General features: G+C 42.6%; 1 protein-coding gene across 2 annotated transcripts in view; it reads right to left on the bottom strand.

Moving 5' to 3' along the window:
- Positions 1 to 5,714: 5,714 nt before the first annotated feature.
- ipmkb (inositol polyphosphate multikinase b) overlaps positions 5,715 to 15,059 on the bottom strand; it is a 15,444-nt gene continuing 6,099 nt past the window's right edge. For both annotated transcript variants that reach the window (XM_070926541.1, XM_070926543.1), the window contains 5 exons: positions 14,017 to 14,102; positions 12,415 to 12,511; positions 11,042 to 11,214; positions 8,555 to 8,636; positions 5,715 to 8,062 (listed from right to left, as the gene is read on the bottom strand). In XM_070926541.1, coding sequence (XP_070782642.1) covers positions 7,230 to 8,062; positions 8,555 to 8,636; positions 11,042 to 11,214; positions 12,415 to 12,511; positions 14,017 to 14,102 — 1,271 coding nt within the window. In that variant the 3' untranslated portion in view covers positions 5,715 to 7,229. The remainder of the gene's footprint in view (positions 8,063 to 8,554; positions 8,637 to 11,041; positions 11,215 to 12,414; positions 12,512 to 14,016; positions 14,103 to 15,059) is intronic.

The raw sequence follows: 15,059 nt of genomic DNA, 5'->3' as shown, positions 1-15,059 counted from the left end.
CCAGTATTGGTTTCTTTTCTGCATAAATGCTATTTTTGTATTTTGATGAATTAAAACTGTTGTGATTCCTCGACTCAGGCATGTCATAAAAGTCTTTGCAAGGCTGTGTGACTTAATACAATGATTTCATTCTCACACCTCTGTCTGTGTGTGTGTGTGTGTGTGTGTGTGCGCTCAGTGACGACAACTCCACACTTTAAAAAGTAAGTAATCAGTCAATATCGGCTCCTTCTACTGGTCGAACCCTCAGTTACCAATCATTTTCCTTATTGGAAAACGGAGCATAGAATATGGAGATATTATGATATACAGTGGTGGAAGAAGATCATTTAGATACCACACTGTACAAATAGTCCATAGAGTGAAAGCCCTGCATCTAAAGTCCTACTTTAGTCAAAATATTATTCACAAAATATACTTAGTGTCAAATTATTATAATTAGGAGTACGTTAGAAGTATAGTCCAGACTTAGAAGTGTCATGAGATCTAAATTACTATCTAAATAAAAACTGAAATTGGGGAAAAAAAGTAAAAATATTCAGAAAAATGGTCCCTGTGACAGATCAATTTATAAATTATTTAAATATATTATTTGATTGTTAATTTCACTGCTGTAGCTGCTCGAGGTGGAGCTAGTTTAAATGACTCCATATGCAGTTATATATATATATATATATATATATATATATAATATTTGAAGTGTCCTTTGTAGACGTTTAAATTTCCTTACAGGCTTCCATAGATTCCTGGTCTGGTTGATCGCTTACGTATAGAATAGTCTTGAGAGTTTTATAGTCATATTTCCTGTTAGTTGTTCAACTGTGGCTTTATTTAAGATACTCGAGTGTTGCTTTTTCGTCGCAGTAACCCGTGAAAGGTCCGTAGTTCCTATGTGGCAACCGGCAACCTTGTCCGTCTTTCCCCAAACACCAGCAGTACATTGTGCGTGGGAGGGAAAAAAAACATCTCTATTTGTCGGATTCATCTCTCCCCAGGTATCGATTATGAGCTCATTACTGAGTAACCAGTTCTTGGATGGATCCAGCCTGGGATTCAATGCTACGTCGAAATCCCCTCCACAGATCAGTAACGCGGCTATTCTGTCAGTTCATTTGTTGGCAGAATCCCCACCCAGTTGTGTTCGGTGCCTGTGGTCATTATGTCATCATATTATTATCCCTCCTACTTCCTGTGGCTACTTCCTCTTGGCAGCGTTGAGAACTCCAGGTTCAAGTATTTTTGATCCACAAAATAGAAGAACGAGAACCGCCAAGACGTTCAGCAAAATACAAAACAAACAATTCAAACTACTACGGTTTGATTAATATTTTTATTGTTGAAAAAATAACGAGTTATCAGGTTTGTAGTTTGTAGAGGGACTTTTTAACTGTTTTGAGTTCCTCTCCTTATGTACACTGATGATATTTTCTGTTCTGCTTCAGGCTCATTTATAAGACATGTTAAATCCAGTATATAAAAATTCAAACGCTCTCCATGATCCACAATGTGGAGCTTTTAAGAGCCCAGTTTCCATTACGGGGCTCAAACGGGGCCAACCAGGTTCAAGTTCCTCACTGAACTGCATGCGTCTGGACTTCGGTTGGGCGTCTCTCCGTCGGCGGACAACTCACAGGAGCCCGACACTAGAGAAGCCGAACTGAAACCCGGCACGCTCTAGATCCTTCGACAGGTTTTGTTTAATGCATTCGCACCGCTCAGCTTTTACCCCAACACGAGCGGCATGTCACAGCCAGCCACACCGACTGCGCGTACTAACCTCAGAGTTTCCAATCAGGCATCACATGAAGACACTTCCGTGGATCAGAGGTTGTCACCCAAGAAGAAGAAAAGTGCTGGAGGATTATCCCAGCCAATCAAAAACAAACAGATATATGGAGTAAAATGTGTACAATGTGAAATCTCTCTCCTTTCCCTAATGCTGCGTTTGTGTCAAAAAAGGAAAGACGGTATATATGTGTTTTTGGACAATGCAGTCCGTCTCAGCTTGGGGTTGCTGCGTGTAGTGAAAGGTACGATTCATCGGGTGAGCTTGTTTGAACCGTTGAGATGGTTTCTTTTTCGTTTGACATAAATGCGGCATTAGAAACCCAAAACCTCAAAAAGCTCAAACGCAAACAAAGGAAGGGTCAAATGGTTTCTGCTGGTCCTAACTGAAAAGCAAAGGATTCTGATCTGACTGGGAGGACGCCCCCCCCCCATTAAGGGAGCATACTGCTGTAGTTTGGCATGTTTTACCCCATTTACTGCGGATTACTGCGGCCCGTTTTTCAAAGCAAACCATCAAGTTTTAGACTGACGTCCGACCTTCCGGGCAGCTGCTTGATTTCCTGCGAGAACTGCATGATTCACGTTGAAGTTTAGTCTGCAGTGCATGATAGACAAATAAAAGACAATGGAGAAGAAATAAAAAAAAAAGTTTATGAATAGAAATTATGTTCTGGCCTCTAACTGACCCTTCTCCTGGTCATGAGGTTGAGCAACTGAGATGTAAACGAATGAGGAGAGCGTCGTATCGAGACACAGATTCACTTTGACTTGCCATTGTCAGTCTTGTCTTGACATTTTTGCATCCTTATAATCAGCGGAGAAAAGTCCGAAAAAAACCAAAAACAAAAACAAAATAAAAAAAAAAACCCCACCACAGCTGGACTGATACTGCAGCGTGGTATCGTTCTTGCATGATGCATGTCTGCTCAGCAAATGCTCTGCAACTTGGTTTCATATTTTAGTCCCGCGTGACTACAATGCAATGGCATCCAGTCTGTTCCAGTGTGGGTGCATCCAGACATTATACTGGGACATTTCGAGGCAGAGGAGGCGGGGGCGGTGCTCCTCTTCGCTGACTGCGCAGAACAATCTGCAAAAACAAGGTCTTGTTTTCATTTGACTTCAAATGGTACATTTGGGAAAAAAAAAAAAAAGGGACCAGCTGTCTATTGTGTTGCTGCAATACCGACAGGCCGCAGGTAGATGTCACTAAAGGGTCTAAGTGACCACGGTGCTGTTTGTGCTACATTTACTACTAATTGCATTTACTTTGTGGAACTATTTTATCTTCTTCTACCCTGGAGGCGGCAACTGGTGTCTATCCACTTTACTGTGGCATGAAAATATACTTTATATAGATTCACACAGCACAGAATGAGCCTGGGGTGTGCCACTGGACTAGTTATAGACCTTTACAAGTGTTGAGTTACAATCGATGAATAAATGTAACCTTTACAAAAGGTATCATACATTTGAATATCATAAAATAATTGCCAATTAATGATTCTATTTCCTTGTTCTGACTTTATATGCTGAATGAATGACTTCTATAAACATATATATATATTTTTTTTTTTCCCATTCCACAACACATTCCTTCCATTTACAGTTTTCATTTCATCACTGTATTTCAACAGATGTATGAGGAGAGTGGCAAAAAAAAAGAAAAAAAAAAAGGAAAAAGAAATCATGTCCGACCCACTGAGAGCCACAGCAAGAGCTCTGACTGGTCGGATTCCTGCCGACACGCAACAACAGGCCAATCGGAGCTCACCCTGCTGGCCGGTGGGGTTTTTAAGTGGCGAAACATGAAGTGAAAACTGCGCGTGGAATAACAAAATCTTATTTATTTAAATGAACGTCGCCAACAGCTATCACTTCATTTAAAGACAGAATAAGGCACCGGAATTGCTAATTGGCGAATTTAATGATCTTTTAATTCTTCTTTGGTTTTTTTTTTTTTACTTTAACATTGCATCATTTAAATGTAATTTGAATTGATCTTACCCGTTGATATAATTATAATTACTACATACGCTGTGAAAGTCTATAATCATTCCAATGGCACGCTTCAGGCTCCATTGTGTGCGACACATGCCGAGTCTGCCCACCTGCACTGAAATAAAATGCCTCAGTAACACAAGTTGTGGGGGTTTTCCTCGCGCCGATTCGAAAGCGAGTTCAAGTCGCATCACCGTGAGTCGATCATTAAACCAATGCCACCGATCAATGCCCTGTATGCTAATGCTGAAGATATGGTTTTCGTTAGTTAGTCATCACACAACAGGCTGGAAACACAGAGAGGAGATTCACAAAGCTGCCGGAATGATCAATAAATCAATATTCAAAAACACAAGAGACGACATGGAGACATCCACAGAAAATAAGGCAGTGATTAAAAAACAAATAAAAAAGAAATCAATTCTTTGAACCCCTGTAAACATCCTTTAAAAAGACTCCTAAACTTTCCCCCACTTGATTATTTTTTAACAAATGATCAATTTCATTGAAAAGACACGTTAGAGAAAATATCAGATTCTAATATTCCGCCATCTCTTTTGGTTCCAATTCAAATTATAAACACATCTAATCGAGTTTTCATGTTCTTCATTATATTCACATATTACGAGCTACATAAACTGAAGAGGCCTGTGCATATTATTGGTTAAAGTCAGAGTGGGGCCTTAACGTCACATTTTAAAGCGGCCCCCGGTGTTAGCGGAGCTGAGGGTGGAGTCGGAGGCCCTGAACAGAAACCACGCGGCTTTGAGGAAAACAAATTACAGCAAATTAGCTTAAAAACACACAGCTGAGTCTCACTGGAAGGTTAGGGTTAGACTGATATGTGGGACTGACTGCAGATCAGACTGAGGTGCGGATCTAAATGTCCTTCGTGTCTTTAGTTTAAAAAAAAAAAACTGCTACGAGAGCTTCAGTCTGTAACGTTCTGTTTCTATTGTGCTTTATTGATGCATATTACCAAACCGAATTTTGAACTTTTCAAATTCCCCTGCCTGAAATAAGCGACATGAAAGACTTCCATACTTTATTGTCGATCCAGGGTTGTATTTCTGATTCTGATATGTGTGTAAACAGAAGCACAACTGAATTGGAGCTCGAAATTTCATCCTAGAAAATGGAAACCAAAAAAAAAAAAAAAAAATCGAATTACAAGGTCCACTTTCCAGAGCACAATCTGCGAACGAAGGTCATGAGATGTGGCTGAAAGCTCCAGAAATAAAACAAGCGGTCCTTGTGATTTTCTTTTTTCTTTTTTTTTGTCAAACGAAAACCCTTGAGACAAACCAAGGTTGCTTTGGGCTTCCATAAGTCTAATCTAAATGAATCAACTGGCTTCAACGGAAAAAAACTTTGCTCTTCATACAGTTTCACTAAACCTTTGACATTCAGAATGGGACCGCAACTAACCATTATTTTCATTATTGATTCATCTGCCGATTGTCACGATTAATCGATAAATATTTTACTGTCTCTGGGAAATCGTGATGAGCCTTTTTCATAAAGTGACACCTTCGAATTGCTTCTTTTGTCCAACCAACAGTCCAAAACAGTCCCTTTTGCCGCCATAAACGAAAAAAAGAAAAGCAGCAAATCCTCACATTTAAGAGGCTGGAACCGGCAGACGTTTGACGTCGTTGCCTGAAAATTGACTGAAACCATTTATTTAGATGATCAAAACAGTTGGCAACTAATTTTCTTTCAATCGATCAATCGAGTAATCGATGCAGCTCTAATACAGAATATCCGCAGCGTCAGTCTGTGTATCAGCCTAAAAGCCCATATTAGTCAACCCTACCAAATATGACATTAGCAACATTAACATTGTGTAAAAGGGACTTCTGTTTTACTAGCAACCCCCCCACCCCACCCCCCATAAAACAAAAAAAAAAAAAAACATACCAAAACATGACATGAAACCATTCAGTCGCTGTCTTTCTCTCTTTACCATTCTGTCACTCTGGTGAGTCTGCCAGTCGACTCCCAGTAAAGCAGCATGTTTTCCAATCTCTTTTTACTACAATCTTAAAATCCTTAGGGAAGTTCTATCATATTAGGTCACATCATGTTAACACGTCACAGCACGTCATATGTTATTACAGCATGTCGCATCTGTCAAACCAAAAAAAAAAAAAAAATACCCCACTTCCAAACAATCATCTCACCAGATTTTTGGGAGGGGGGGGGGGAATGGTTGATTTTCTTTTTTTTTCCTATTCTTGCACATAACTTAAAATCACAGAATAACGCTTGAGCCATGGCGCTGAAGTCAGACCCACTCGCGAGCAACGTTACCTTTTGATATAAATAAAGTTTTCTAAAAGGAAAGGAAAGGAAAAAAAAAAAAAGTATATTGGCAGTACAAGTTATGACATCAGCAATACAATTCCGTTCCTAAAACTAGGGCTAGAAAGAGGTTACGCCAAATAACCGGAAGAAACACAGCACAAGAGAGCGCAGGCTTTCAGAGAGGAAGAGGTGATTTGGCAGCCCGACGTGTACGACAATTAGAACCAGCCATGACAGAAACAGAAACACGCACAACATGAAAGGTCATCGTAAGGTGAAGCGGTCGACGATGATGAGATAAGGTCAATCACGACACACAAGATAAACACTGAATGAGACTATATAAAAACAATTGTTTCGAGCTGAACAACCAGACAGCGTGAGGATCGTCTTGCTGAGAGGATAATAGTAGTAATATTTTAAGCATCTTTTCTTACAGTAAATTTACCTGAGTTAGATACCTGTAGACAGTGGTTTTAAACAAAAAAAAAAACAAAACACAAAATTTGACGACCTGACTTAAAGCTCAACACCCTCCAGACGTGAGATTTGACCCGGCGCTCGCACACTTCCAGCTATTTTGTATGAGTTTAACCCTCGAGGGGCCCATTCTGAACCCTAAATTTTAGCTGTTCAAATTGCTGGTTTTTCCGTGGAGACTAATGAAAGGGACTTCTGTAATTTGACCGTCCTCATCTTCACCAAAACTCAAACGGAAAAATGTGTTTTTCGGCATGAGACTTTCAAAAACCTCGGGTGACGCTGTAGAGCTCGTCTGGCGGTGTTTGCGTTTAAGTGCAGGGTCGCAATGCCTTCATGGATTGATTAGTGCATGTAGTGCTGCTGATCACAGCTGTCAGCCTCTACTACCTCCACTTTGCTCACACTCACACACACACACACACACACACACACACACACACACACACACACACACACACACACACACACACACACACACACACACACACACACACACACGATGATGGACCATCACAAACAGGTGAGATGACGATGATTCTTCTTTGATTCTTCCCTCTCTCCTCCGAAGGTCTTCGATGGGTTGACGTGGCGGAGACGGGGTCGCTGAGCAGGGTCGGGAGGCAAAGAGGAGGGAGGGGCGGAGGGAGGCTCTAGGCGGCGTCACAGAGGATCTGCTCCAGCACCGTCAGCAGGTGCTTGAGGCCGTAGATGTAGCCGTGATCGTGGCTCTCGCTCGGGAAGACGTGGGCGAAGTCGATCATCCTGACCTCCACCTCGGCGTCTCCTCCGCTCCCCTCTGTGGCGTCACCTCCTCGTCCTTTCTGCTCCTCCTCCTCCTCCTCCTCCTCCTCTCTCCTCCTCCTCCTGCCGCTGTCCTCCCCCTCTCCGTCCTCACCCTTCCCTTCCAGTTGTGATTTGTTTCCGTTTCCGTTCGGTGGTTGTTTTCGCAACTCGCCTGTCCGTTTCCATGCGGAGTTGTCTTCTTCACACAGCGCTGAGATGTTATCTCCAGAAACTGAGCTCACTGTCATCGCCACGGCATCGCCGTCTCCACTGTTGCCATGGAGATGACCCTTGTCACAGTGGTGGTGGCCACCTTTCGTTTGGTTGGTGTAAATGGTGGCCAGGCTGTAGTCCCAGGGCACAGACACCTGAATGTTGTTGTTGTTGTACTCCGCCACTTCCTCTTCCCGCCCAGCCCCTTCCTGTCTCGCTTTCCCCGCCCCACCCCAGCCGCTGTCGCCCGCCAACGTGGCAGTTTTCCCCGCAGTTGGACTGATCGAAGGGGTGCTAAGAAGGGAAGAAAGGGAGGACGAGGAGGAAGAGGAGGGGAGGCCCTCATAGACGAAGAGAAGTGAGCTGGCGTAGAAGGCCAGCTGGCGCTGGGACTCAAACCAACGGAGGATGCGCTGCACTCTGCGGATGCTGGCTGACACTGCGTCCCTCCTCAGGCTAACACCATTATGGAAGAATTTAGCCAGGCCTGGAGGAGAGGAGACGAGGAGAGGAGACAAGGAGAGGAGAGAGGAGAGGAGAGAGGGGGAGAGGGGTAAAATCCTTGTGATTGGCTGTTCCTCTCTCAGCACCATAAACTGCTCATAAAGATGGACGACATGACAGCCAAGACATCTCAATCGCCCCCTGGTGGCTGGCTGCAGCAGTATAGATCATAAGCCCCCCCCCCCCCTCTGTGTTAGCAGATGGGACATGGGGCTAGACTAAAAAAAATCAAAGTACACGTCAAATACATTTTCCCAAAAGATGTCACCAGTGCAAGACGGCAGCAGCCGTGGCTTCATGTTCGTACAGTGAGAGGAAGCGGAGACGCGTCGGCCATCTTTACATACAGTCTGTGGTGTCAGCACATGTCATTAAAACATGTGATCACTTGAGAGTGAGTCACTTGTTAAATGTGTTATGCACACACACACACACACACACACACACACACAAATGCATAAACAAACACACGCACCATCTTTAATGATGTCCTTCACCAGTCCCCTCCCGTAGTGCTGGTCGTAGGAGTCAAACGTGTCACTGCACACCTTATACACCTGGAACAAAGGAAAACACATTGTATTCAGAGCGTGTTTGCTGTATTTGCGTTGCTCCTCATCCCTAAAACACACAGTATGCTAATGTTTATTTGTGTACACACACAAGTGGCAAATGTTTTGCTCGTGACTCAACAAAGACTCCTTTTGCTGTGAACTGACTGGATTTTTTGTGTGGGGGGGGGGGTAGTTTTGGGAGAACCTCACCAATCACGAGACTTGTGTCCATGAATCGACCTCCCAACAAACCTACCTATGTAAAACTGCAACCACGTGATCATATTAACACTGATCATGGTTTCAGCTCTCTACTCATTTGCCTTTATTTCAAAATAAGAGCGCATTGTTACTCAAGATAACTCCAACACAGCGATCCACAGACTGCTGCTCAAAGAAGCAAAATAGCTGGACGAGAATGAGCAGGATCTTTTTTTTTTAGAGTGAGGGGGGGCTTCACATTCAGACCAGGAAGATTCTCTCCTCAGAACTACACTTAAATCACCTCTTTTTACGCCCCCCCCCCCCCCCCCCCCCCACCACCACTATCGTTCCTCCATCAGGAAGCTCATTACCACTAATTAGTGGTAATCATCTAAACAAACACACAACAGAGGTCAGTATGGGAAGTATTTTCCCAGCTCAGCGACAGATTCATTCTGTTCAAAACTCCATGTTCTGAAAAGGTACAAAGGAGTTTTTCGAACCGTCTGATTAAATTACAACGTGGGCTAGTACTACACTAAAAAACAATAAATAAATAAAACACTGGCTGCCTTTAACCTCTTCAACTCCATTCAACCCACCTCTAGGCCCGTTTTACCAACATAATTAAAACTCCCAAAACTCCGTTAAAGTTGATTAAATCTACTAATAACTCAATAATACTGCCTGCTGTAGCTTTAAGTAAAGCTGTGTAGTACATTTATGAGCGGTTTGCAAAGGGCGGAGACACGTAGCCATAAAGCTCATGTCATTTACACCGAGGATCAGGCAAACACTATCAGGCCTTTACAGGTTGGATATTTACAGCCTTAGCAGTGTGGACCTCCAGGACTGGATTGCCCTTCCCTCTGAGGAGTTGATGAATAACTTGGCCTGGGAAATGATTTGCCGTGATTTATTTTCTTCTGCTGAAACGGCGACTTTCAACACAAGGCTGCTGCGGTGTAGACTGAAAATAAAAAGAAATGTCTATGGAGCTTTTAATTTCAATGTTGTTTTCTAAATAAATGGTAAATGGTCTTCACTTATGTAGCGCTTTTCAACCTTCACGGTTCCTCATTCACACACACACACACACACACACACACACACCGATAGCAACCGAGCCGCCGTGCGCGGTGCTGGTCTCCATCGGGAGCGACTTAGGGTTCAGCCGGGGATCGAACCCCCAACCAACAATAGTAAGTAATTTTGTAGTAATTAGAGATAAAAGAGTGCTTAATTTGTACACTTTTCAAGGTTAGTTCACTCTAATTAGTCACTAGCCTAAATGAGTCTTTTTTTTTCGTCAGAGCACAGCTGGTCAGCAGAAATGTAAAAGCTGACCAAAAAAAACAAAAAACACGTTAATTCAGCTCACTGGGTGTGGTTTGTTTGTGTCTTGCTGCAGGCAAGGAAAACCAGGAGACTGATGATGATGATGATGCTGCTGCTGACAACAGGTCGCCAACTGATCTCTTCCTTCCCAACAGATAAGAAGCTCTGTCTTTCCTTCCTGCCATTTGCTTGTGTGCGTTTACTGCCCCACAGCTTGAGCTTAAGGTTTAGGGACTCTACAGAGGCTCGACAAACAGCCATATACGCGGATGGAGGTCCACTTTGTGTGTGTGTGTGTGTGTGTGTGTGTGCTGTTCAACCTGAACATATTTCACGCATCACACGGGGGTTAAACACTGACTCTATTTCAGGTTGTTGATCGTTGCTGCGCGTGTGTGTGAAAGGCGTTATCAATCACTTCTGTTATCGCGTGACTAGGGGCTGGACAAAATGTGTAATTGTCACAGTGCGCTGTTCTGATGTCAGTTAGTAAAACGGATGTTCAGGTCTAATGGGGGTGCCATTAGAGGCCAGTTTGAAGTACACCAGCTTCAAACTAATGGAAAAGAAAAGTCATATTTCAGTTATTACTACAGCTGCAACTACTATTATTAGTCATACATCCATTATTATTATAATTATAGTTGCTATGGCGACTACTGGTGCTGTTATACATCTCTGCCTGTCTCTATGTGTCTCTATCGACTTGCTCTACGTGCCACGAGACGCCTTCTGTTGTGATTTGGCGCTATATAAATAAAACTGAACTGAACTGAACACCACATAAACCCCACTCTTGAGTTTCGAAATCCTAAACATCGATAGATTGGAGATCCTCCACGACGGCACGAAAGGGTCAGACTCACCCTCATGCCAAGGACCAGGAAGCCTATCTCCTCCATCAGCGGGTATTTCCGGATCTGCTGCTCCCGTTTCTCCTGTGAGGCGAACGGGTCGTAGCTCCGCTGGCCGAGCTTCACGTCCATGATGCACGGCTTGGCGAAGCGCCGAGTCACGTCCTCCAGCTTCAGGTACAGGTCTGAGGCAGTGGCACAGATACAAGAATGATGATGATGACGATGATGATGATGATGATGACGTGCCGGTGTGGAGTCATTACTAGCTTGTTCCTATGAGACAGATGCTGGCTTTTTATTTGTCAATTTTGCTCATAACGATGTTTCCGACATGATGGAGGTTCTTCCACTTTATCACTAGCAGGCTCGTAGCTTAGCATGAATCGGTTTATTGTCTCCTCTACTGTGCTGCACTGGTCTTTCCTATGTTATTATCTCCCTATATTACTGTTTATTTTCATTGTATTGTGTTTTTTTTTGCATTGTTAAGCACCTTGTATTGCGATTTTGCACGCAAGGGGCTTTGATTTGGTTCGATTCCTTGACTTCCTTGACTATTGACTACCTGTTAGAGAAGTACTGACAGAGCGGATGTGGATGTGGAGGATTTTACCCAACAGTTTATCAAACCTGCAGTAAAATCCTCCCTCATATCACATGAATAATATATGTAATATTTAGAAGAATGGGAGTCATTTAGAAGAAATTCATTACATGAAGTGTAATGTATAGCTGAAACTGCACTGATACTATCCTGAAACGGATGAGGCTTTTACCCATTCGTCCCACCGAGAGTTGCAGGGGGGCTGGACCGATTCCAGCATACACTGGGCCGGAGGGGTCACCAGCAGAGCTAGACCGATATATCGGCAGATATTAGCTTACTGTATATATATATATATATATATATATATATATATATATATAACAAGGAATTGCAGGACAGAAATGCCCATGGTCATTTGGCACAGCGTCCCGATTAAATCTGGTGACACTGTTGCCTGGTTACACTGACAAGTTGTTTTCAACTGTAACATGTGTATACAATGAAATACATGTGATTAGATGTAATTAGATGTTAGCTTGTTAACATGTTGCAATAAATTGTAAACGGAGGCTTTGACTACATCCCTGTTGCTACGGTTACTCATTAGGCCGACATACTACGTAGCCAGTGCGTTCATTCAAAACAGTGTGTCCGTTGTCAGGAATTAATGGACACCCTGCAGCCAATCAGAATCGAGTATTCACCCTGACCATGGTATAATATTGGTTATTGGATTTTATTTTTTTTTATTTTTTTTTAGACTCCCACATATCAATATCAGCATCGGCATCATAGCACTTCACCTAACCTGCATGTATGAGGTCAGTCACCTTACCATTGTGGCTGTCAGGAGAGGACCAGGTGCCGTAGTACTTGGGCAGATGGTTCTGGAGCTCCAGAAGGCATGGATCACAGCAGTCCTCTGTATACACCTAGGACATAAATACGCACACACCACCATCATCATCATCATCATCATCATCATCATCATCATCATACTATACTGTGCATGCATGTGGATGCTGCATGTTTAGTGTACACTTTATGGTTTAATCTGGCGGTTACTTTTTGGATGACTGAATTCATTATCGAGGCTATCTAATGTCAGAAAATCCTGAAAATGATCCATCACCGGTTGCCAGAGTCCGAGGCGACGTCCAACAGTGCTTGTTCGGTCTGACCAACGGTCCAAGATGATCTATGATTATCTATTTGAATCACTGAGAAAATGAGGGGTGGTGGTCTGGAACCGGGCTTCATTCTTGAACAAGACAGAACCAGCAGCTGTTTGCATTGTGCATTTTTATGTAATAAATGATGAATTAATCAAGTATCAAAGCTGTGGCTGGTTCGTTTTCTGTTGATCGACTATTCTATTAATCAGCTAATCATTTCATCACTAATTATTAGTTTAAGCCTGTATCATTTTTCACTGCATACATCTGCCTGTAGATTTGGACTTTTCCTCTACTCAACAATTACATATATTCATATTTGCATATATAACAATAATAAAAAAAAGCATTAGAATACTGATTTGGAAGTTGATTACCATGGCAACGGTAGAAGCCTCGAAGCATAGACTGTGTGTAAAGATGGACAACATGACAGTTCCCCAATAGTGAAGCCAGAACATCTCGATCACCCCCTGGTGGCTGGCTGCAGTATAGGTCATAAGCCCCGCCCCCTCCATGTTAGCAGATGGGTCATCGACCAAACAAATCCCCCCCCCCCCCCCCCCCCCCCCCCCCCAAAGATGGTTTCTGTCATTTCAGGTAGTTCTTTTCACGCTGATGTTTGTTCAGGTGTTCATTTTCCTGATAAGTTTGGTTTTAATTTCTTATTTGATGCTATTAAAACGGGGTGAAACGTCATGATTGACAGCTGTGATTGACTGCAGTGTGCTCACAATTGGGTCGGGCGGGACCTCAATAGAGAATAGGCTCCAAATTACATCACCAGCGCAAGATGGCGGCGGCCGTATCCGGGAGAGTTTGGCTTCATGTTTGTACAGTGGGAGGAAGTGGAGACGCGTCGGCCATCTTTATATACAGTCTGTGGTTCGAAGCATTTGGGTCAGCCCTAGTAACAATGCCTCAAAGAATGATATTACGCATTGCAAACACGTCACGATATGCGATGTGATTCTGAACAATAAATCGCAATATCAACATGTATTGAAATGATAAATCGTTTTGAAAACACCTTTCCTGGGATCTGATTTTCAACTAGATTCTTGCATGATTTATTTTGATTTATCTTTCAAATATCAGATTTTGAACAGTTTATTTAAAGTGAATAAATGTACAAACACTTGTTATCTATGAAGATGAATGAATGAAAACAATAATTCTATTAAAGCATATTTTACAGGTGTTCACATTGTTGTGTCCCCCTCCAGTACGTGACTGTAAGGCTATGAATGCATAGGCATTACCATGCTGTAAAACTGCATCTCTCGTGGACCCCTGGGTGGAGGCTGAAGCTGCTTCAGGACTGTTCCATCTGGATGCTGCAAAATACCTGCAACAAACGCAAAGATGGCACGAGAATCAACGCAAAGTTTAGCTATTAAAGCCTGGTAAGGATGTTTACTGCAGTAAAGAATAATAAACAACAGCTAATGTTTTAGCATATCGGTGATACAATACTGAAGAACAGTAACACGATGATTTGCAGACATCTCAATTTAGTTAGTCAACAGTTCAATCAGAAGGAAATCAACGTAAATTGAAAACATATTGTTCATTTAACCATAAACTCTTCACCGCCTGATTGGTTCTTTGATTCAGACCTGGGGGGGCGGGTGCTCACAGACACACATTTTTTTAAAGGAGCCCTTCAATTGTTAGTACTGTAACTTTAATGTTAAATACTGAATCATGAACTCTGATAATTATCACACTCAGAACACACACACACACACGCACGCACACAACTTAGACATCCACTCACACTGCGTTTACACCGCCTGGCAAACATGAGCCTTTGTTCACAAATACAATCTGATTCATGAACATGTCGAAAGGAATAAAAATAAAAATATATATAAAAAATACACCTAGAAATCAGGGCCTGTATTTAACTTAGTTTCTCAGAGCAGGTAGGCAGTCCGGACCGACACATTATTTGGTTCTACTTTTAGGACTAGGAGTAGCATTTTATCTGTCTTTTCCCCTCCGAAAAGGATTCCCATCTCTACCAACATTCAGGAGAGCTCACTGAAATGAATGAGTGGGTCTGAACAAGAGCTGCAACAGTTGGTCAATGAATCGATTCGTCGATCGACAGATGATCGGTTAAGTCGTTTCTCAAGCAGAAATGTCAAAGATTTGATGGTTCCAGCCTCTCAAATTTGAGAATTTCTCTTACTGTAAACTGAATATCTTGGTAGAACAAAAGAGACATTTTAATATATCATCTTGGACTTGAAAATTAGGGTGATTTCTTTGGGGGGGGGGGTGTTCTATGGACCAAACT

The sequence above is a fragment of the Enoplosus armatus genome, chromosome 20, assembly GCF_043641665.1.
Source record: "Enoplosus armatus isolate fEnoArm2 chromosome 20, fEnoArm2.hap1, whole genome shotgun sequence".
Classification (NCBI taxonomy): Eukaryota; Metazoa; Chordata; class Actinopteri; order Centrarchiformes; family Enoplosidae; genus Enoplosus; species Enoplosus armatus.
This window is presented reverse-complemented; position numbering and strand designations above follow the sequence as displayed.